Genomic DNA, 22,419 nt, shown 5'->3' with positions numbered 1-22,419 from the left:
TTCTTAGGAATTTTATCAGAACAGAGCACGTAATCAGTGTTTATTGTCGTGAGAAATTCTCTCGAAATCAACAAATCTTTGTATAAACTCTTGTTTAATCAAAACTCAGATCTCGTTTAGTCATTAGGAATCAAAGTGGGTTACAGATTAAGCTTTGCCAATGCTTCTTTGGATTGTTCATTGCTGTTGTTTTTCGTTTTGAAATTGTTGTTTGGTGTTTGCAGGTGGTAGGAGTGCTATACTGACTGCCTTAAGTGTTGCATTCGGCTGTCGATTTAAAGGAACCCAAATGGCATCCACGTTGAAGGATTTTATTAAAACTGGTTCAGGTTTCTGGAATGGATTATTCACAGGAAGATGATAGTTCTTGGAATGGAATGGATAGCAGGCGAAACCAGACACGAATATACCGCCCATCTCCATTAGCCGCTTGGGCATCCATCCCGAAACAATTATTGATAATACATGATCAACTTCTAACTTCCTTTCGTAGTACCCTATCCTAAGGAAAGTCGGATCCCCGATGCCTCCTAAAAAGAGAGATGTCCTGAATCACTAGGCAATTGGGGCATACTTGCCCAAAAGTTGAAGGACTGAATGTAACCGTCCAAACCCACTAGTAGAAATTGTCCTTTTCCGGCTTTCTCTTTCGGGCTTTCCCATCCTGCTAGGGAGAGGTTTTCACACCTTTATAAATAATGTTTCGTTCTACTTTTCAACCGTTGTGAGATTTCACAATCCACCCCTTTTAAGGCCCAACGTCCTCGTTGACACTCGTTTCTCTCTCCAATCGATAATGTTCTCCCCTTCAATTGTTGTGAGATCTTACAATCTACCCCCTCCGAAGCCCAGTAAGACGCTAACACTCATGCTTCTCTCCAATCGACATGGGAACTCACACTAAACTCGTAATTCAAAGTTAAAAGAAGTAATATCATCCTCTAGGAGAGAGTGATAAATGGGTTCTCATCCTCAATGTTAGAGGAGGTAAGTGACTTCATGGAGCTTCCTTTCTAAGTTCTTCTTGCAGTCTTATCTTCGTAATCGACGTAATCGAGTTTCAAATCATAAAATTACTTTACAAAACTAATTATTAAAATCCAATATTTATAAATATAAATCAATTCATTAGTGGGTATTTAATCATTTTCAATTATAATAATATTTATGAAACTTGAAAAATCCCATTTCACAATGATGGGTCCCAAATCATTGAAAATAATATTTGAATTTAACGGCTACTTAACGGTAATGAGTCAATTGGCTCCAAATCACAAACCAATTCTTCATTTTTAACTATAATCTTTTAAATATTTTTATTTTTATAATTTTTTTTTTAAAAATATAAATTTAATCGACATTTTAATAAAAAATGATATTTATTTGTCTCGAACCCCATACCCCTTGGAGCTTTCTATCTGATTCTATCGAAAGGGCCAATGAATTGGGATTTCCCTGTTGGGTTAGATCATTTCAGGGCAGGTGGATCATTTCTGAATCATTCAGAATTCTTGATTTTATCTCGAACCCCATACCTCTGGGGGCTTTCTATTTGATTGTATCGAAAGGTCCAATGAATTGGGATTTTCTTATTGGATTAGGTCATTTCGGGGCAAGCGGATCATTACTGAATCATTAAGAATTCTTGATTTTGTGAAAATGAGATCGGAAAAATCAAATGTGTTTTAGATCGAAAATTATAGATAAATAATTAAATTGCATTTACAAACATGGAATCCAAGTTAGTATAGATAAGTTCAAAATTATTAAATGGTTAGATCTTAGCTACCTACCTTAAAGGTTAAAAAAGAATAAATAAATAAATAAATAAATAAATAAAAGAGGATATTTTTAAGAACTCGTGAAAATCCAGAAATGGGAAATTAGAACAAAAGGAAGCAAAATTTAAATGATACAGAAAATATTCAAAATTGGAAATTACGGACCCTACAAACTCCCTTTGCCCGTTGGCTACAGAGACAAGAAGCTTAGTGACTGAGAGCGATTCAAATTTGAGGAACTAAAATCTGCAGATTTCGAGCTGTGTTATAAGAATGTGAAGTGTGTCTGATGAATTTGAGGAACTCAAATCGGCAGATTTCGAGCTGTGATTGGTGAATCAATGCGGTAGAAAGGGACGAAATCTTGAAGAGGATACAGACAGAGAATACCGACATGGGATTTCATCATCAACGAGCTCAATCGGTGTTACTTGAATCTGAAAGACGGACCTCCATTTCCTCTGTTCCAACTTCTCAAACGAACCCTAACTCTCCGGTGAAGAAGAAGAGGAATCCACGATGGTCTGATGTGTGGCTGAAGAATACGAAGTCTCTCGAGCATGTTATTGTTGCTATGCAACTCCAATCCTTGTCTAAAAACCCTCACATTCCTACCCCTAACTCCAAAACCAAACCTCTTATCGCTAATTTCTGCAAGATCGACCGTACGCTGCTTCTCTCTGATGAGATTCTTCTCGGGATTCTCTCGAAGCTACCGGATTCTCAGCGGAACTCCAACTTCCTGGTCTGCAAACGGTGGCTGAATCTACAGGGCCGTCTTGTACGGTCGCTTAGAGTCATGGATTTGAATTTTCTCTTATCAGGTAGGTTGATTTTGAGGTTTCCGAATCTTAACCGCGTGGATTTAGTCTCTGGATCTTTGTTATCCTCCAGAAATTCTGGTATCTTGTTGAGTAATAGGATTGTTTCTATACACGTTGATTCCTGGTTTTTGCCTATTCCGGGTGTTGGTGAGGAGAACATCCTTGACAACATGGTGATTGATAGAGGGCTGAAGACATTGGCCTGTGCCTGTCCAAATTTGCGCAAATTAGCGTTTATTGGTGGGAGTGAGTTGGGATTGTTGAGTGTGGCTGAAGAATGTGAAACTTTGCAAGAACTTGAACTGCACAAGTGTAGTGATAATCTGCTGAGAGGAATTGCAGCTTGTGAGAATTTGCAAATACTGAAGCTATTTGGAAATGTTGATGGTCTTTATAGCTCAGTAGTCACTGATATTGGGTTGACTATTTTGGCTCAAGGTTGTAAACGACTGGTGAAGCTTGAGCTTAATGGTTGTGAGGGAAGTTTTGATAGCATTAAGGCTATTGGACAGTGCTGCCAAATGTTGGAGGAGCTGACACTCTGTGATCACAGGATGGACGATGGATGGTTGGCTGGGCTGTCGTATTGTGAGAATTTAAAGACTCTGAGAATCATGTCATGTAGGAAGATCGATCCGAATCCCGGACCCGACGAATATTTGAGTCCCTGCCTTGCTCTTGAGCGGTTGTATTTGCAGAATTGTCAACTAGGAGATAAAAAGAGTGGTAGAGCATTGTTTATTACCTGTGGGGCTGCGAGGGAGATTTTCATCAGTGATTGCTGGGGATTGGTTGATGATATATTTAGCTTTGCAAGTCACTGCTGGTAAATAATCTCTCCTTTTACTCTTATCATAACTACTATTCCAAAGATTCTGTGGCTTTGAATGAATTTCAATGTTCAAATTGGTTCAAAACTGAATGGGAAGCTGCAACTTTGTTGTTTTATATTACTGCTATGCTAAGCAGAGGTCTCTTTTACTGGTTTATATTATTTTAGGTAGAAAAATGCTTCAATGGAGGCTGTAGGTTTTGCTGGTCTAGATTCCTGAAATTTTGCAGAACCTCTTATGTTCTTGGTGAGGATAACTTATTTGGTGAGATGCCTCTTATGTTCTTGATGTGGAGGGAAAAAAAGGTATCTCGAATTTGTATCTAATGATTATTATCGGGCATACCGATTATTGATCCTTGTTCTTGGGATCCGTTGGTTTAAATCAATGATCAAAGTTCCAGGATTTGAGTATAAGTTTGAATATCATATAGAATCCATGTTCTTAGTATCTAAGTTGTTCCTCCTTGAACTCGAAGAAATTAAGAACTGTTCATCCTGTTTGAATTCATGTTTAATTTATGGTTACTTTCCTTACAGGAGGGTGAAGTTCCTTTCTCTCGAAGGATGTTCACAGCTAACAACAGAAGGTCTGGAGTCTGTAATTCTTGAATGGAAGGAGCTTCAAAGTCTTCGAGTTGTATCGTGTAAGAACATAAAAGAGAGCAGCATTTCTCCTGCGCTCTCTACCCTGTTTTCAACATTCAAGGATTTGATATGGAGGCCAGATAACAAATCCCTTCTGCCTTCAAGCCTCATTGGCGGCACCCACATGGGAAAGAAAGGTGGTAGGTTTTTCAAAAAGACATGGGACATGAAAGTTCTACCCGGTGTTCATAATCACGCAAGTGCACGACAGACATGAAAACCTCGAAACAAATCGCTCTGAAGACGTCGTCGCACTGTTATTGTCTTCTTGATCGTTCTCGTGGTTAACTAGATGTTGACAGCACCAGAGATGAAGATGCCAAGAATATCGACCTCTGCGTCGATGAATTTGCTCGTATGTTTCGAGGAAGCTAAGTCATCTTCTCCTTAAAAAACACTGTATATTAGAATTGTACTAGTATAGTTTGGTTTAGTAATTACAGTTCTTAGTATCTGTAAAGGAATATCATGGTTTCCACCATTATTAAGCTTAATAGAATTACTGGCATAGCTGTGGATTAGTACAGTTCCTGAATGTTTTATTTGATCCCTAATATTTGACTTCGTAGTTTGTTCTGGTTGAGTTGTGTTTACATCGACTTACCCTATTTCAAGTCTTATTGAATAAATCGACTTATCCTATTTCAAGTCTTATTGATTAAATGTTTGAGTCGAAAATATCTTTTTATTTTTGAAAAATGAAAAAATATTCTAGGACTGATTCTTATATAAGTTATATTTTATTTTAGATTTGCTGTTACGTTAAATTGTGACCATGCCAATCATTTCTAACTAATCCAATTTTTTTAACAAAATTTAGATTAAAAAAAGACCCAAACCCATTTCTAGTTGAAACCCTAATTTCTCCCTTCCACTTAAAGAAAGGCATCAATCAATCTCATCGTTTTCGTTGATATTAGCCATAAAAATTTGTGGGTTTTCAAAAATGTCAGTCGAATTCGAATACCCATTAGGAAAAATTTGTCATTTTCATTCTGGAAATTACTGATTCTGTTCCACCGTCGTTTGAGGCTGAGAAACCAAGTTCTGTTTCTATCCTCTTCCCTTTCTTCAATCCTTGGCCACAGCCGAACCCTAGCTTTATTTTTCCCAGTGAAGAAGAAGAACGAATAGGGTTCTTCCACGAGCATGTCATTGTCTCAATGCGACTCCATTCTATGTCCAGTGATTCTCCCATTTCTTCCCCCGACTCCCAACCCGAATCCCCCGTTTCTGATTTGATTGATCTCACCTTGCTGCTTTCCGACGAGCTTCTTCTTCGTGTTCTCTCCAAATTTCCCGATTGCGAGCGAAACTTGAATTTCCTTGTCTGCAAGCGTTGGCTTAACCTGCAGGGTCGTCTCGTACGGTCTCTAAGGGTTACGGATTTCGATTTTCTTCTGTCGGGTAGGTTGGTTTTGAGGTTTCCTAATCTTAATCAAGTGGATTTGGTTTCTGGGTGTTGGGTTTCGTCTAGGAATTCGAGTATTTTAATGAGCCATGGGGTTCTTTCCATGCATATTGATCCTTGGTTGTTGCTTTATTCGAATGTCGGTGAGAAGATTGTATTGGAAAGTGTTTTGATTGATAGAGGGCTGAAGGTTTTGGCGAATGGCTGCCCGAACTTGAGGAAATTGAGTCTTGTTGGTGGTAGTGAATTTGGGTTGTTGAATGTGGCTAAGGAATGTGAGCTCTTGCAAGAACTTGAGCTGCACAAGTGCAGTGATTGCATGCTCCAAGGAATTGCTGCGTTTGAGAATCTTCAAATATTGAAGCTAGTTGGGAATGTTGATGGGTTCTTTAGTTCGGCGGTGACAGATATTGGGCTGACTATTGTCGCTCGAGGCTGTCGACGATTGGTGAAGCTCGAGGTTAGTGGGTGTGAGGGGAGCTTTGATGGGATTAAGGCGATTGGGCAGTGCTGCCCAATGTTGGAGGAGTTGACACTCTGTGATCATAGGATGGATGATGGATGGTTGGCTGGGCTTCAATATTGTGAGAATTTGAAGACTTTGAAGATCATATCATGCAAGAGGATTGATGCTAATCCTGGTCCAGATGAGTATTTGAGCTCCTGTCCTGCTCTTGAGAGGCTCCATTTGCAGAATTCTCAATTGCGGGATTCAGTTAGTGTAAGGGCTTTGTTTATGACATGTGGGGCTGCGAGGGAGATTTTCATCCGGGACTGCTGGGGATTGGACGATGACATGTTCGGCTTTGCGAATAACTGCTGGTAAGGGTTCTTTATGTTCATCGAGCATTCGTTTAACTGTAAATACTGTTAACCTCTTGAAGTAAATAGTAGATGTTACATTGTGGGATGACATTAATTTCTTTATTGCGGTATGATGCATGCTAAGAAGAGGTTGCTAGCTGTTGCTCTGTTTACTTTATTTGTGAGATACTACATCGTTGAGAAGGAGAACGAAGCATTCTTTACAAGGGTGTGGAAACCTCTTCTTAGAAGACACATTTTAAAAACCTTGAGGGGAATCCCGAAAAGGAAAGCCCAAAGAGGACAATATCTGCTATCGGTGGGCTTGAGTTGTTACAAATGGTATCAGAGCCAGACATAGAACGATGTGCCAGCGAGGAGGCTAAGCCTCGAAGGAGGGTGGACAGGAGATGGTGTGCTAGTAAGGACGCTAGGTCCAAAGGGGGGGTGGATCGAGGGGTCCCACATTGATTGGATAAGGGAACGAGTGCTAGCGAGGACATTGGGTCCTGAAGGGGGGTGGATTGTGAGATCCCACATTGATTGGGGAGGAGAACGAAACATTCTTTATAAGGGTGTGGAAACCTTTCCCTAAAAGACTGCGTTTTAAAAACCTTGAGGGGAAACCCGAAAGGGAAAGCCCAAAGAGGATACTATCTGTTAGCAGTGGGCGGGCTAGAGCTGTTACATTGTTTCTGTTCTCGATTTACTTTCTTGTTATCATTTTATTGGGTGTTTCTGTGGTTGAGGCTTAGATACTTGGCCATTTTCAGTGCCAGCATTAGCACCAAATCATTTGAGAGTTCAATAATTTATTGATTTCATGCACTAGGAAGAGCAATAATGTTTGTTGTTGAATGGGTGGTGTTATGTGACTATCTCAGTCCAATCCATGGCTACATATTTTTGTCATTTGTTTATCATGGTGTCTTTTCTGTCAACTTCTAAGTTCTTGGGTCCATAAGAATTGAATAATATTCTTCTCCGGTCGTTTCAGTCGCCACCGAAATGTAATCAGCGAGTATAAACAGAAATTTTCATGGAAATATAGGCTGGATTCTGAGTTCGGACGACCTCTTAACCTTTTAGACATTGGCTAGGGTCATTTTTGTAACAGCCCAAGTCCACCGCTAGCAGATATTGCCCTCTTTGGGCTTTCTCTTTCGGGCTCCCCCTCAAGATTTTAAAACGTGTTTGCTAGGGAGAGGTTTCCACACCCTTACGAGGAATGTTTTGTTCCCCTCCAACCAATGTGGGATCCACAATCCACCTCATTGGGGCCCAGCGCCTTCGCTAGCACACCGTCCGGTGATGGGCTCTAATACCATTTGTAACAGCTCATGCCCACTGCTTGCAGATAGTATCCTCTTTGGGCTTTCCCTTCCAGGCTTCCCCTCAAGGTTTTCAAAACGCGTTTACTAGATAGAGGTTTCCACACCCTTATAAGAATGTTTTGTTCTCCTCTCCAACCCATGGGAGATCTCACCGTCTGTTAGGTACCCGAACTCAGAAAATACAAGAAAGCAACAAAGATAATCATTGCAATATCGGCGAATAAATTGCAGTATCAATAGCCTTCGGGAAGGCTCTCTGACTTACCAGAATGATCCTTCCTCCTAAGAACTCGACTCCTCTAACTAAGCCACCCCTTTATAACCTGGTACACAACCTGGGACCTGGTTCCCATTGGCCACTCGAGTGGCTTCTCTCTGATTAAGTTGGAAAAGTGAGTTTTGACCCACCAGACCACATTTACAGCCCTTAAAGCTGAACATACCAAGAATATGCTAGAAATTCTGAATGATTTACTCTGGTAGCCCAATTGTAATCAAGCATTTTGATTGAAGCTATATCTGATTTGTGGTTACTTTGTGTTTGCACAGGAGGGTGAAGATGCTTTTGCTTGAAGGATGTTCGGTGTTAACAACAGAAGGCTTGGAGTCGGTAGTTCTTCAGTGGAAGGAGCTTCAAAGCCTGGAAGTGGAGTCATGTAAGAACATAAAAGATAGCTGCATTTCTCCTGCTCTTTCTGAAGTCTTCTCTGTTCTTAAGAATTTGAAATGGAGGCCTGATACCAAATCACTTCTATCATCGAGTCTGGTCGAGACTTGTATGGGAAAGAAAGGTGGGAGGTTTTTCTAGCAAACACGAAAACGTAATCGTTAGCTCAAACATACTTAGCGTAGTCGTTTATAGTCGAGCTAGGTGGTTAGAATAGATGTTGAATATAGGAAAATACGTTTACGTTTTAGTTTCCAGGATCACTTAGAAGGAAGCAACACAGGATGTTTTCTTAGAAACTAACCTGACCCAGTTCACCTATTTGCTGGAACTGTGATTTTCTTGGAGCATAGTAGCTTAGTTTAGCTACATCATTGTATGCCTATTCTTCTTCTTGGGATTAGTTGAACTGTAAAGAATTGTTCTTCTACTATAAAATGCACCAATGCAATGATTGATCCTTTGCTATGAGACCTTGTTAGCTGTTTTGTTTTATAAATGATGTGTATGTGAGATCTCAGGGAACGAAACATTCCTTATAAGGGCGTAGAAACATTTTCCTAGTAGATGTTTTATAATCGTGAGGCTTGCAGCGATACGTAACAGGCCAAAACGCACAATATCTACTAGTGGGCTTGAGCTGTTACAAATGGGTATCAGAGCTAGACACTGGGCAGCGTGCCAGTGTGGGGGCCAGATTGTGAGATCCCACATCGGTTGGAGAGAGGAACGAAACATTCTTTGTGAGGGTGTGGAAATCTCTCTTTAATAGACATGTTTTAAAACCATGAGGCTGATGGTGCTACGTAACGGACAATATTTGTTAGTGGTGGGTTTGAGTTGTTACAAATGATATCAGACTTAGACACTGGGCGGTGTGCCAGTGAGGACATTAGGCCCCTAAGGGGGATGGAGGGGGAACAAAACATTCCTTTTAAGGATATAAAAATCTTTCCTTAGCAGACATGTTTTAACAATACATCATGGACCAAAGTAGATAATATCTACTCGCGGTAGATTTGGGCTGTTACAAATGGTGTTAGAGGCGGTGTGTCAGTGAGAATGTTGGCCCCCAATGGAGTGGATTGTGAGGTTAAAATCGTGAAGCTGTGTCAGTGAGAATGCTGGCCCCCAATGGAGTGGATTGTGAGGTTAAAATCGTGAAGCTGATGATGATACTTAACGGGTCGAAGTGGATAATATTTGTTAGCGTTGTTACGGAGCATAACTAAAATAATATTCTCAAAATTAAGTGGATAATTTATAAATGACATGTGAGTTTGAGAGGCTCCAAGGAAGAGAACATGATGAAACACGGCAATTAATTGCGTGCTTAAATGATGTTTGTTTTGTCTGGCAGGCATTTAGTTTAATGGTGCGTTCTTGTGCTTAATGATACTATTAATCTTACTTAGCTTAGCTTAATCATTTGGCTGGCCAGCATGTTCCCAACAGCGTTCTAATATATTTAATTACATCTTAAATTTTCAACCACCGCCTCCATGTGTTTTAATTTATAATACCAAAGTAACCTCATAGATTAGGGGTTTCTATAATCTAATTTCTTTAATCATATTTTTTAAACTAGATTAGCGTGAAACCATTCAAAACATGTGGAGAAAAGGTGTTTACTCCATACTAACCGTTCGATGTACATTATAAAAATTTAAGATGATTCTCCCTAAATGATGCGTTGCCGACACGATGGCCGTGCGATCTGTCAAGCTATCATGAATCATTAGAGCAACGAGCAGGTTAGCGTCGATCTTTTATCTAATAATTTGTTGTACGTATTGGCTCTAGAATTACTAGTTATCCAAGTAGCAAATACCATCAAACAAACTATAACTGATTTAATAAGTCATTCACAGTTTTCACTATTTGAATTAATTCATATTTATACATGCGACTACTTATAGGATCATCCAAGAAGCATTCTGACACGACGTTGTAGTCCACTTGCCACCACATTTCGCCGTCTCCTCCAATGAGAAAGTGTCAAAGTTGAAATTTTCGAGATACATGTATTTAAAGTTTAACGACCCATTAAAAGCATAAAAAAAAGACCGAGAAGGTTAATTTTGCGATCATTTTTTCTTAAACAACAAGATCCTCTAAATATATATGTATGCATTAAGTGACAAAAAAAGCTCAAAATCTAAGATAGTTGTGGGTTTGTTTTTCTTATTCTAAAGTGGATGTCTAAGGCTTCGCTATAATTAAGGTTAAGCAATGCAGTTTACTTTCATTTGTTCGTTGACTTGAGTGTAAGTCAAACACAATTTAAAATGAAAGTCAACTCAAAAAATTTAATATCTTGCAAGCCTACTAATTTTTAATTCAGCCCTAGCACACAATTTTCTCAATATAAATAAATGTTGATATTAATGTATCTTAAATGATATGAGTGGATTTTTGGGAGCTATTTTGTTTTTTTATATATGCTTTTATTTTTATTACATATTTAAATTATTTACCTATAATAGTTTTGGAAAAACGCTATGGTAGTTTTTACAAAGTTGCTCTTGTAGCTTTTGTCTCTCACTGTTAGTGTCGACCCAATAGAGTATTTTCGTCGTTGGTATTCTTTTTAATCTCTATGCATTTCACCGCTCCACTGTAAATTCCCTCTGCCTCTACCATATTTCACTTCGGTAGTTTCCACCACCTGTCCAAGGTTGAGCCCTAGCAGAGGACGTTGTTGAAGCTTTCTCCATAACTCGAAATATGAGACAATTTATAATTCAATCTATATTGTTAACCGAATAAATGATTATTAGAGATGGGTAGGAAGATGATGGGGTTGGGGCTCTATTCTTCTAGGTTTTGCCAATTAAATGTTTCACTATTAAATATAACCAACTTGTTGACTTGTTTCTAAGAAAATTCCATGACACCTAGGAGAGAAATAAAGAACACAAAACCAAGTAATCCTGTCCCTTGGATGACAAGATCAAGGGCCAATCCAACGGTATCCCACAAAAGATGGAAAATAGATCCCACAAACTAGGCACTAAATTTTTCAGACACAAACATCAATGATTCATTCATCATAAGCTGTAATGTCCTGTTAGGAGACAGTTAACAACGTTGACTTCAACGCTCTCTCTCCTATATAAACACATCTTCTAACCTAATCTCTCTCCAAATTATTATTACATAATTTAGAGAGAGAAAGAGAAGAACACAATGGAAAATCAAGTGAGATTGAATTGTGGTGTAAATCTTCCCATTTTTGGTTTTGGCACTTTTTCTTATCAAGCTCACTCAAAAGCCATAGAATCAGCTGTTCATATGGCCATCAAAGTACATATTGATAAGCTCTTTTTCTCTTCATTTTTGTACCTTTTTCCATTGTTTCTTACCTTATTTTTCTTTGATTTTTCAGATGGGTCATAGGCATTTTGATACAGCAACTATCTATGGATCTGAGGGGGCTGTTGGCAAAGCCATTTGTGATGAAATTTTGAGCCAAGATGTGGGGAGAGAAGACATTTTTATCACTACAAAAGTATGGGGAAATGACCATCATGATCCTGTTTCAGCATTAAAACAGTCACTAAGGTAATCTATTACATAATTACAAGGCTAAAGCTTCGATTTTTGTCGAACCCACGTTGAAATTCGATAGATTAAAGCTTATACAATCACGTTATAGTAACGGGTTTTGTTTTAAAACGCGAAATTGTCGTTGAATTTTGAATTTTGGTGTTTATAGGAACATGGGATTGGAGTATATTGATATGTATTTGGTGCATTGGCCATTGAAGCTGAAGCCTTGGGCATGTTATCCAGTTCCCAAGGAAAGTGATTTTGAGGAAGCATTGGATCTCGAAAGCACTTGGAAGGGAATGGAAAAGTGCCAAGAATTGGGTCTGTGTAGGTGCATTGGTGTGAGCAATTTCTCCACCAAAAAACTTGAATCCCTTTTAGAATTTGCTTCCATTCCTCCAGCTGTTAACCAGGTTTCTCTCTCTCTTTAGCTTCTATTAATGTTATTAATTGGTCTGTTTTTTGGATTTTTGTTCTTGAATTAACATGATGTTTACAATATTGAAAGTCAATCTAGTGGGGTTTAATGTTGATGAATAATCACCTAAGTTCAAGAGCTAGTTAGGATAATAAAAGCTTAGGAGTGTCGAACCGTCGTTTCCAATTTCACTCGATTACATGTCTGTCTTGTATATTTGTGAGCTTTCACATCGGTTGGGGAGGAGAACGAATGATCTTTTACAAGGGTGTGAAAACTTCTTTCTAGTAGACAAGTTTTAAAATTGTGAGGCTGATGATGATATTTAATGGGCCAAAGTGGATAATATCTGCTAACGGTGAGTTTGGGTTGTTACAAATGGTATTAGAGCCAGACACCAGGAAGTGTGTCAGGGAGAACGTTGGGACTCCAAATGGGGTGGATTGTGAGATCCTACATCGGTTGGAGAGGGGATCAGAGCCTTCCTTATACAAGTGTGAAAACCTTTCCTTAATAGACACGTTTTAAAACCGTGAGACTGACATCAATACGTAACATGCGACAATATCCGCTAGGGTTGACTACAACAAGAAAACAAGTTTGATGTCATCTAATTTATTAGAAAGTAAAGACTAAAAATAGAATATTTATAATTTTAGAGACCAAATTGGGGACAATAGTATCATTATTAAGATCTTCCTATCCTAATAAATATTTCTTCATTATTTTTTTTCAATTTGTATAGTAAATTTATAGTATAATAGGGAAGTTTGATACTCCGAGATACTCGAAACCAAGAGAATCCCGAGTTAGAATGAGATTTCTAGAACCCAAAATAGAAAATTAGATACGATAAATAAATAACGTGAAACAAAAATGTTATCAATTAAGCCAGCCTCAATGACTTAGAACTTCAAGAAGATGGTAGTCTCAAACAAACCGTCCTTTGAATGAGTATCTACAAGGAGACAATATCGTTAGGATGTATAACCAAAAGCAGCTGAATGGTGAAAAACGTATCTAACTTCTTTCATAACGTTGAAAGTTCGATCTCGAGATTCGTTCAATTCTTTTTAAAAAAAAACCCTAATTTGTTGAATGAATAGGTAGAGATGCATCCAATGTGGAGACAAAGAAAGCTAAGAGAGTTTTGTGGAGAGCATAAGATCCACGTGAGTGCATATTCTCCATTGGGTGGACCAGGGAATGCATGGGGATCAACGGCTGTGATTGAAAGTCCACTCATCAAATCAATCGCTCTCAAACACAATGCAACTCCAGCTCAGGTTATTTCAAAAACTTGTCTCTTGTCTCCCAAGTCCTAGGTTAGGATAATTAATAATTCTTTTAATGAAATTGAAACTTTACGATAAACGTTAATACATTTTATCACGTCTCGACTAACACGTTTTTTTTTTTTGTTATATACGTTGAAGGTTGCTCTGCAGTGGGGCCTATCGAAAGGATCGAGTGTGATAGTGAAGAGCTTTAACGAACACCGTATGAAAGAAAACTTTGGAGCCCTTGATTTAAAATTGGACGATCAAGATTGCTTGGAAATTGAAAAATTAGAAGAAAGAAAGATTATGAGGGGTGAATATTTTGTAAACGACACAACAAGTCCATTCAAAATTATTCAAGATTTGTGGGACGGAGAAATTTAATGTTGTTTATTTTTAAATTATTTCTCCTTTTTTGTCACACTTCATATGAATAAATAAAGTTGTTCGAGTTCTAATAAGCTAGTTTTTATCTATAAAATTAGTAGAAATTCACATAAAAAAATATTATTTATCAATAAAATTAAAATTAACTTAGCTCTTAAATAATTATTATTGTATTACAATTGGAAATATATATGTATTATTGGGCTAGCGAATTTGAGCCCACTGGGCTTGTCTCAGCTCCTCCGTTGAACGGAAGCCCAATGGGCTTGTCTCAGCTCCTCCGTTGAACGGAAGCCCAATGGGCTTTTCAAACTCAAAGAAAAAGAAGNTATTTTACATAAATTAATAGATAATGTAATTTTGGGCAGCCATCCTTCATGGGTTTCCTCTTCTGTAGTTGCCGTCACGAGGGATATCCATCGAGTCCCTTTTAACCTTGTTGACTGCACCCAAACAATGGTCATAGTTCATGCTCATATTTGCAAATAGTATCGAGGTCAAAAACGTCAACGAAGCTTTTTTAAAGGTCACAATAACACTATTACCATTTTAAACATAATAACAAACGAGCATACAGTAATGAATGATAAACATCTATCATGATTAAACCTTAGTCATCCATAAATCTATCAGTGATGAACCTCAGCCATTAATAGACCTATCAGTATTGGATATGTCTATTAGTGACGAACCTCAACCATTGACAGATTTATCAGTACCTACATGATTGTTGAACTAAAGAAACACGACCCATTATCAAATTCGAACAAAAACAAGATCAAATAACAAAAAAAAAAAATAAAAAAAATAATCACAATGTTCTTACATGTTGGTTTGAATGTTAAATCCCTTGATGCCGCCATTGAAGATGTCAATAGAAGAACAACAATGAACACAATTTGGCAAACAAATGCAAGCTTCTTATGCACCATTTTTCCTCTCCAAACCTTTAATAATAATTTGCTATAAATATTTCTCCAATTTCACGTTTATTTATACTAATTTGTTTCTCACCTAGTTGAACAATTCTTTAATTTGAATGATACTCATGTTTTTATTAATCTATTGTACTTCATTTGAAAATTTATCAAAATTTGACTTTAGAATTAAATTACATTCTTTGTTCTTATAACGTAAATTATTTATCAGTGAAGTGAAAAATAAGGCACGTAAAATTATATAGTTAAATGTCGTTATCTATAACATTCTAAAAGATCCGAACATGTTTTAAAACCTAAAAATTTTGTGAGAAAAACTGATTAATGTTTTGAAAATTGACTGAAGTTGACATAATAGTTGACATTCAAATGGGTTAATTGAATATAAACTTGTAGAATTTATTTGAAGATTATTTTATTTTGAAAATTAGAATGATATATATGTATTTGTTAATTAGGACGAGACCAAGTTGACTTAAAAAATGGTTAAATGTTTTTTTTTTTTTTTTGGGTATTTACTTTAAAATTAAATTTTCGAGACATCTTAGGTGACAACAATTCCCACGTTAATCAAATAGATCTGTCATATTGTAATTATCTATGTGATGTTCCACGTTAGCTGGGGAGGAGAACAAAACATTCTTGTGAAAACTTTCCCTATTATACGCGTTTTAAAGCCTTGAGGGAAGCGCAAAAGAGAAAGACCAAAGAAAACAATATCTGCTAGCGGTGGGCCTGGATCGTTACAATCCATGCTTGAGATTTGAAAATATCTGTGTTTGAGGTGCAAAGTTGTTTGGTCGAGTTTAAAAGATTTGTATGGTGTAGAGTTGTTCGTGTTTTAAAATCTTAGACGTATTTGGAAAATAGACTTTAAGGTTTGAAAATTAATATTTCTTTGGACCAAATAAAAGCAGACCAACCACACATTCGTTTTAGATTTTTTTTCAAATCAAAGAGATAGACGCCAGAGAAGACTATCTTCACAGACTAACACATAGATCATGTTAACATATTTTGTTCTCACTCACATGCGTGCTAGGAAGAACAAAGAGAATGTAACCCAACATAGAATTGTTCAAAGAAAAACACGTATAACTTTCAAGATCGCTCTTATTCGAATGTGGACTCGGTTCATTCATGTACTTCTTATTTGGGTGTCACGTGATTCATTTATTTTATTTTAGTGATCGAACCATAATTAATGTTCATGTTACTAAATTTATTTAGTACATAATTAGTCGTTATATGTTAATTAAGCATCCATGATAATAATAAAAAATGACAAAATTTTAATTAATAGTACAACGAAGAAGATAAAAGGTATAGTCGACCCATTTTATTAGATTTATGTGATTCATCATTAAGTAATTGTGAGTAATTTAGAACGGTTTGATATCACAGTCTAAATGTTTAAAAAAATTTTCTTATTTAAAAATGTTTTTTTGAACACTTAGAAAAGTCGATTCCACAACTAAACCCTACGTATAATATGAACACGATTTATGTATGCATAGATTTTTCAAATAAGAAGACTTGGGTTATCAAAAGTCTTCAATTTTGAATGCAAAAAATTGGGTATAAATAGGTTATAAATTAAAGCAAATATTGGTATTATTGCAATAGCTTAAGTAAGGGAGGCAAAATGGTGCACAAAAAGCTTGCATTTTGTTGCCAAATTATGTTGACCATTTGGCTTCTATTGGTTTCTTCGATTGCATCGAGGGGACTTACGAATGCGAATCCACGTGAAACATGTAAGATTATTTTCGAAAGTTCTTAGATTATGTAAATTAAAATACGTAATTTTCTTTATTTTATTGCAGATAATAAAGTTCGGAAGTTGAACATGGATGATCCTCACGATGGTAACTACATACACTAAGCGGGATGATTACGTAATAAACAATACCTGTCATGGTTATCTATTTTCATTTCTCGTGTATTGTTTTTCATTGTAGTGTGGTGTAGAATGTTTATCAAATAACGGTTACACTTCTCTTTGGTCTACTAAAGCGAAGCTATTTTCTTATTCGAAGGCCCGGTTCATACCTCTTATTAATTGGAAGACTTTATTGTAATCTCATGAATTCAATAAAAATATCTTATTTCTAAACAAAATATGTTACAAAGAACCATAAAAAGGTTTGAATTCTTCGAACTCTTAGATATTACCTCCCCAAGGATCGTCATTTTTTGGCTTGAATTTGCGCGGAGGCATCGGAGCCGGTGTATTATTCATCTGTTCATCTTTTTCATTTGCTAATGAAAATAACGAAAATTCGTTACTAAACCGTCTTAAAATCGATGCGAAAAATAGAAAAAGTGAGATAAAAAGATGAAAGTTGATAGGGAAATTTACTTGTAAAGTAGGGTTTTGTGGGCAAAGTTCTTGCAGCAACATTGGAAGAGTGGATGAGCATTACAATAAGCAATAATTTGCAAACAATGGAAACTATGTTTGAAGCCATTTTTGCAAGTGATTTTGGTTTGGAAATGGGTTCTTAATGAGAGTATGATTGATCGTTATTTATTTAAATTTTGGGTCAAAGCATATGAAGATTTCAATTAATGGCCCTTTGACCTCTTCCATTTCCATTTTTAATTAAGTTGATTGTTCAAACAGCTCTTGTAATTAAGTTGTTTTGTGCATCACTTAATCTAGAATATTGTGTTAATCATCGCTTAATCCAAACCATTTATTATTAAAACCCAAAAAAAAAAATTATTAGTTTACGTAGAATATAGGAACCATATTGTTCGTAACTTATGTATCAATGTTCTTCGGGTGAGATTTTGGTTGAATTCCTAAATCCTAACCATGTTTTCATTGACCAAAGAACTACGAAGTCTTCCTTCAAAGAATCATCCATTTGTGTTATATTCGATAAGTTCATCCATGAATCAATAACATGTTTAGGTCATTAAGGGACTTTTGAATAGCCCAAGTCAAAAGCATAGCTCTAATAATTTCAAATGGACTAAAACGACATCAAATTTGGCTTTTAAATGTCTCTTTTAAGCCCAACTTGAGTGGAACTCTCTTACCAATAAGCTAGGTCATTTGATATTTGGGTTTCATTGAAATTAGCTCAAAAACGGGCTCTTGGCACAAGACTAATCCAATCCAACCCGAATCAAATTGATTGGACTCTAAGGCCATTGAAATCCAAGTACCACGGAAGACTTCATCATAAGTCTTTGAAGCACTTCTCTGATATTTTAATCGAAAATATATTTATGTCTAAACTAATTAACGTATATTCTCGAACATGCCTGCTTGATATACTAAAATATACATTTTTTTTAATTCAAACAGATCTAATATTATCTATTTTTCTTTACAACACAAAGATGGAATAAATTGATAGCATAAATTATATTTATATATTCTTAAGAATCAAAAGTTCCCACCCCAGGGAGCATCTTCTCGTGGGTTTTTTGGTGGAGGAGGAGCCATTGTATTATTTGCTGTCTCTCTATACTCCATGCCTGCATACACAATGATCCAAAAATGAAGAACAAAATAGAAGAAATAAATTAATAACGAAACGAGTATCAACCCCATCCTATCGTCTTAGTTCCTGATCTATCTTAAAAGAAATTTAAGGGTCGATTTGAAATGACTTTTTAAATGAAAGTAAAATAATACCATGAATATTGAACCTCCTTGCATGAACATTGGAAGCTAAGATGAGTGTGAGAATGAAGAAGAATTTGCATAGTATTGAAGCAATGTTGGATGCCATTTTTGTTTGTTTTTGTGGTGTTTGAGATGTGATTATTTATATGCATGAGCCACGCCGCGTAGGTAAGGTCAATTCAAAACAACCAATGAAATTCAACATAAGACGAAGTAAAAGGTTAGGGTTTTGGTCCAAATGCTTATGGCTTTCACATTAGTTTTAACGTGCTGAGCTGTATANTTGAGCTGTATACCATCCTAATGTCATCGCTAGTAGATATTGTTCGATTGGAGAAGAAAATGAAACATTCTTATAAGAGTGTGGAAACCTCTGTTTTAAAATCTGTTTTAAAAAGATATATAACGGACCAAAATGGACAATATCTAATTGGATGTATNCTGAGCTGTATAACATCCTAATGTCATCGTTAGTAGATATTGTTCGATTGGAGAAGAAAATGAAACATTCTTATAAGAGTGTGGAAACCTCTGTTTTAAAATCGTGAAGCTGACGGCGATATATAACGGACCAAAATGGACAATATCTAATTGGATGTATATAAATGCGTTTTTCTTTATTTTTTTGGATTGAACGAGAGGAGTTTGAGTGTGTCCACACACTATTAGGGATTTTGACTTTTTATTGATTTCATGAGCACTACAATTTTGACGAATGTGAATAACAAAAGGGTTTTCCTTACTTCTTTCTTCCTTTCGCACTAGGATCCAATTATGTTATTTTCGATCAAAGAAAAAAGTGTCATCAAACGATTGTGGGAATTTAACATGATTACAAAGAAGGTGTTGGATCAATGCAATCAAATCTGTAGGATTTGGGTTTGATCGAGTTCAAATAAGAAAATTTTATGGATATGATCTTAATAGATTAGGTTGAATCAAATTCAGGCAAACCAATCCAATCCAAAATAATTATGGTTACAACCTGAGCAATTCGATTATGTGTAAATAAAAATGTTCCAACCCAATCCAACTCAACTTACTAACACATCTACCATTAATTTCATTTGACACGGTTGGAAAGATGAGTTATCTCTTGGGTCGAAAATTGAATTATAAGTAATTCCATTCTCAGTACCTATAAAATTTCGAAACTCAGATAGTTTGAAATTTGTGTTACAGTAGGAGTCGAAAAGATCAATTCTATGTTCAACATTTAAGCCCGTAACATTTAGTTTCATACGAACATAGCATGCCCTTAGGCTTTGAGAAAATATTGAAGAAATTAAGATCACTTCATGTGGATAAAGGAGATGGAAATTGAAACAAGTTATAGGTAAAAGGAGATTGATTACAAAGTTATTAAAAGATAAAGAAGATTTGACATCCTCCAATGTGCTTAGAAATTGCCACCCCTGGGCTTATCTTTCCTTGGGATGGGTCGACCAACCTTTCTTATGTTCTTGATTCCCACAACATCCTTGTCTGAAAACATCATATGAACAAACAAACAAGTAATTATTAGATTCATGAGTACATAGAAATTGTCTTAAATGGGTAGGATCCACTTACAAGCAGTGAGAGGAGCAGAACCCAAATGCCTTGGTGCAACACGATGAGCCAGAATGGCTATTAGAACCAAAACCATTTGCCAAATGAAGGATCTCTTGACAGCCATTTTGTGGGCAAAAAAAAAAAAAATAATAATAATAACCCTAATACTTTGTAGAACAAGGAAGTTGNCCCATTTTGTGGGCAAAAAAAAAATAATAATAATAATAACCCTAATACTTTGTAGAACAAGGAAGTTGTTATTGGATTTCTTGCTGTTTTGTAAGGATATAAATACTCAGAGACATCATTTCTCAGCAGCTTCATAGATGTGTAGGGTATATTTTATTGAAAGAAAGTTTGGCAATTCAAGTAGTGATACTAGTGGAGTTGACTTGAAATGTCTTATAAACGTTTGAGATTATCAGTGGAAATTAGGTATGTTTCCTACCAGAGGACCTCCGTTTATTTATTTATAGGAAAAAAAAAATTCTAGAGGACTTGTAATGTCCCATCTTGGTTGGGGAGGAGAACGAACCACCTTTATAAGGGTATGGAAACCTTCTCCTAGCGCACGCGTTTTAAAGCCTTGAGTGGAAGCTTGAAACGGAAAGCCCAAAGAGGACAATATCTGCTAGTGGTGGTTTTAGACAGTTACAGGACTGCTTTATAAAGTGTTGTATAAATATTATCTTGGACATGAGATGTTACAAATAGTATCAGAGTAGTACCTCTCCCCGTCCGATGTGACACTAGAGTAAAAGATAAGTACATGAATGAGGGCATTCAAAGTGGGCATGTAAATAGAGTAAAAAGGCGATCTGCTCAATCATAAGAACTCAAAATTTACACTTGTTGAAAGGACCTACGACCTTCGTAGGTCTGTATGGTAAAGGGGAATAAATTTGACGACCAATTTGAATTATTTTAAAAATTGGTGAATTGCATGTGTTCCTAGAAAGAACTTACATGGTATATATAGTTTTTTCCAATAAAATAAGAGCGTAGGACGAAATGGGTTGGTGTAGAATTACAAGTTGAAGCCAAAATACTTCGCATCCATAAGAAGAAAGTCAATAAACAACGCCCATGGATTTGAAATATTATATATGCAAGTAGATGAATGCTTGGACTTACGCATTGACCATTCAATCTTGGCGTCTCATTATTCAATCCCATAACTTTGTTCGTGAGATCTCGCATCGGTTGAAGAGAATAATAAAACGCTCTTTATAAGGGTATGGAAATCTCTTTTTAAAAAGACGTGTTTTAAAAACCTCGAGGAAGCTCGAAATGAAAAGCTCAGAGAGGATAATATCTGCTAGCGGTGAGTTTAAACTGTTACATTTATTGCACGATCCAACAATAATCACATTACATGTTAATACGAATACAAATTGGTAGTGAATCACAAATGCTCTTAATGAAGATTAAGTAAAAACTATATTTAGAGAATGTGAAAGTTCAATAGTTGCCATTCCGAGGAGCAGCATATCCAGGGTCATCAGATGGACCACGAGGAGGCCTCTTTTTGTTCATACCTACATAGAGAATGGACATTGAAATCAATATCAACCCACCAAGCTTGGATAGCAGCATCATAATGATTTGAGTATCAAAAGTAAGGATAAACGTACCATCAATACCCGGTGTGGAATTCAATTTCTTTGCATTTACGTTGGAAGGAAAGATGAGCCTAACAATCGACAACACTTTCTTCCATACATTTGAAGCCATGTTGGAAGCCATTTCTTATGGCACAGATTGTTTTTGAAGTGCTTTATATATATATATGGATGCCAAGCCGCGTAAACCCCTTTTGAAAGAATAATTTAAGGTCAATTTGAAAGAATAATTTAAGCCCTCCTCATCTACTCAATTTTTTTTTTTTCTCCATCTTATTGGTCAAACTTTCAGATTCTTTCAAGAAAAAAACAATGTAACGAAAACCGAACGATTAAATGAAAACCGAACGATTCCTTGACTTACAACCAGTTAAATTTGTTCCTTAAGCCACAAACAACCCATGTATGAAAAGACACTACTTCGACTGAATGAGGAAGGTTCGACATGCATTGTGAGATCTCACATCGATGGGTTTGAGGAACGAGTGCCAGCGAGGACGGTGGGCCTCAAAGGGGGTGAATTGTGAGATCTCACATTGATTGGTTCGAGGAACGAGTGCTAGCGTTGGGCCTCAAAATGGGTGAATTGTGAGATCCCACATCGATTGGAGAAGGGAACAAGTGCCAACGAAAACGTTGGGCTTCGAAGGGGAGATGGATTGTAAGATCCCACATCGGTTGAAGAGGGGAACGAAACATTATTTTTAAAGATGTGGAAACCTCT

The 22,419-nt window shown here is 36.6% G+C and overlaps 3 protein-coding genes and 2 long non-coding RNA genes across 5 annotated transcripts; 4 read left to right on the top strand and 1 right to left on the bottom strand.

The window, feature by feature from the left end:
• The first annotated feature begins 1,968 nt into the window (after positions 1 to 1,968).
• LOC111809792 (F-box protein At5g51380-like) lies at positions 1,969 to 4,612 on the top strand. Its single transcript, XM_023696220.1, has 2 exons — positions 1,969 to 3,431; positions 3,978 to 4,612. Exons 1-2 carry the CDS (start codon positions 2,176 to 2,178, stop codon positions 4,300 to 4,302), a joined length of 1,581 nt encoding a protein of 526 aa, XP_023551988.1. The 5' UTR covers positions 1,969 to 2,175; the 3' UTR covers positions 4,303 to 4,612.
• Positions 4,613 to 4,937: 325 nt separating this feature from the next.
• LOC111809628 (F-box protein At5g07670-like) lies at positions 4,938 to 8,772 on the top strand. The gene is made up of 2 exons (XM_023695985.1): positions 4,938 to 6,318; positions 8,184 to 8,772. Exons 1-2 carry the CDS (start codon positions 5,249 to 5,251, stop codon positions 8,440 to 8,442), a joined length of 1,329 nt encoding a protein of 442 aa, XP_023551753.1. The 5' UTR covers positions 4,938 to 5,248; the 3' UTR covers positions 8,443 to 8,772.
• Positions 8,773 to 11,490: 2,718 nt separating this feature from the next.
• On the top strand, positions 11,491 to 13,935 carry LOC111809624 (NADPH-dependent aldo-keto reductase, chloroplastic). The gene is made up of 5 exons (XM_023695978.1): positions 11,491 to 11,607; positions 11,690 to 11,865; positions 12,020 to 12,266; positions 13,378 to 13,557; positions 13,708 to 13,935. The coding sequence occupies exons 1-5, from the start codon at positions 11,491 to 11,493 to the stop codon at positions 13,933 to 13,935; spliced, it is 948 nt and encodes a 315-aa protein (XP_023551746.1).
• Positions 13,936 to 16,486: 2,551 nt separating this feature from the next.
• On the top strand, positions 16,487 to 16,987 carry LOC111810725. The gene is made up of 2 exons (XR_002817437.1): positions 16,487 to 16,633; positions 16,703 to 16,987. It is a non-coding gene; the product is annotated as an uncharacterized LOC111810725 (long non-coding RNA).
• A 2,720-nt stretch (positions 16,988 to 19,707) lies between these two features.
• Positions 19,708 to 20,208, bottom strand: LOC111809646. Its single transcript, XR_002817276.1, has 2 exons — positions 20,092 to 20,208; positions 19,708 to 20,004 (listed from the first exon to the last, which is right to left on the bottom strand). It is a non-coding gene; the product is annotated as an uncharacterized LOC111809646 (long non-coding RNA).
• Between the last annotated feature and the right edge of the window lie 2,211 nt (positions 20,209 to 22,419).

The sequence above is a fragment of the Cucurbita pepo genome, chromosome LG14, assembly GCF_002806865.2.
Source record: "Cucurbita pepo subsp. pepo cultivar mu-cu-16 chromosome LG14, ASM280686v2, whole genome shotgun sequence".
NCBI classification, from domain to species: Eukaryota; Viridiplantae; Streptophyta; class Magnoliopsida; order Cucurbitales; family Cucurbitaceae; genus Cucurbita; species Cucurbita pepo.
Note: the sequence above shows the minus strand (reverse complement) of the source record. Positions and strands in the feature narration are given on the sequence as shown.

Coding starts and splice junctions, on each gene's coding strand:
- LOC111809792 (XM_023696220.1), top strand. CDS start 2,176: ATGGGATTTCATCATCAACGAGCTCAATCGGTGTTACTTGAATCTGAA. Junction 3,432..3,977: donor AGCTTTGCAAGTCACTGCTG/GTAAATAATCTC, acceptor CTTTCCTTACAG/GAGGGTGAAGTTCCTTTCTC.
- LOC111809628 (XM_023695985.1), top strand. CDS start 5,249: ATGCGACTCCATTCTATGTCCAGTGATTCTCCCATTTCTTCCCCCGAC. Junction 6,319..8,183: donor GGCTTTGCGAATAACTGCTG/GTAAGGGTTCTT, acceptor GTGTTTGCACAG/GAGGGTGAAGATGCTTTTGC.
- LOC111809624 (XM_023695978.1), top strand. CDS start 11,491: ATGGAAAATCAAGTGAGATTGAATTGTGGTGTAAATCTTCCCATTTTT. Junction 11,866..12,019: donor GCATTAAAACAGTCACTAAG/GTAATCTATTAC, acceptor TGGTGTTTATAG/GAACATGGGATTGGAGTATA. Junction 13,558..13,707: donor ACAATGCAACTCCAGCTCAG/GTTATTTCAAAA, acceptor TATACGTTGAAG/GTTGCTCTGCAGTGGGGCCT.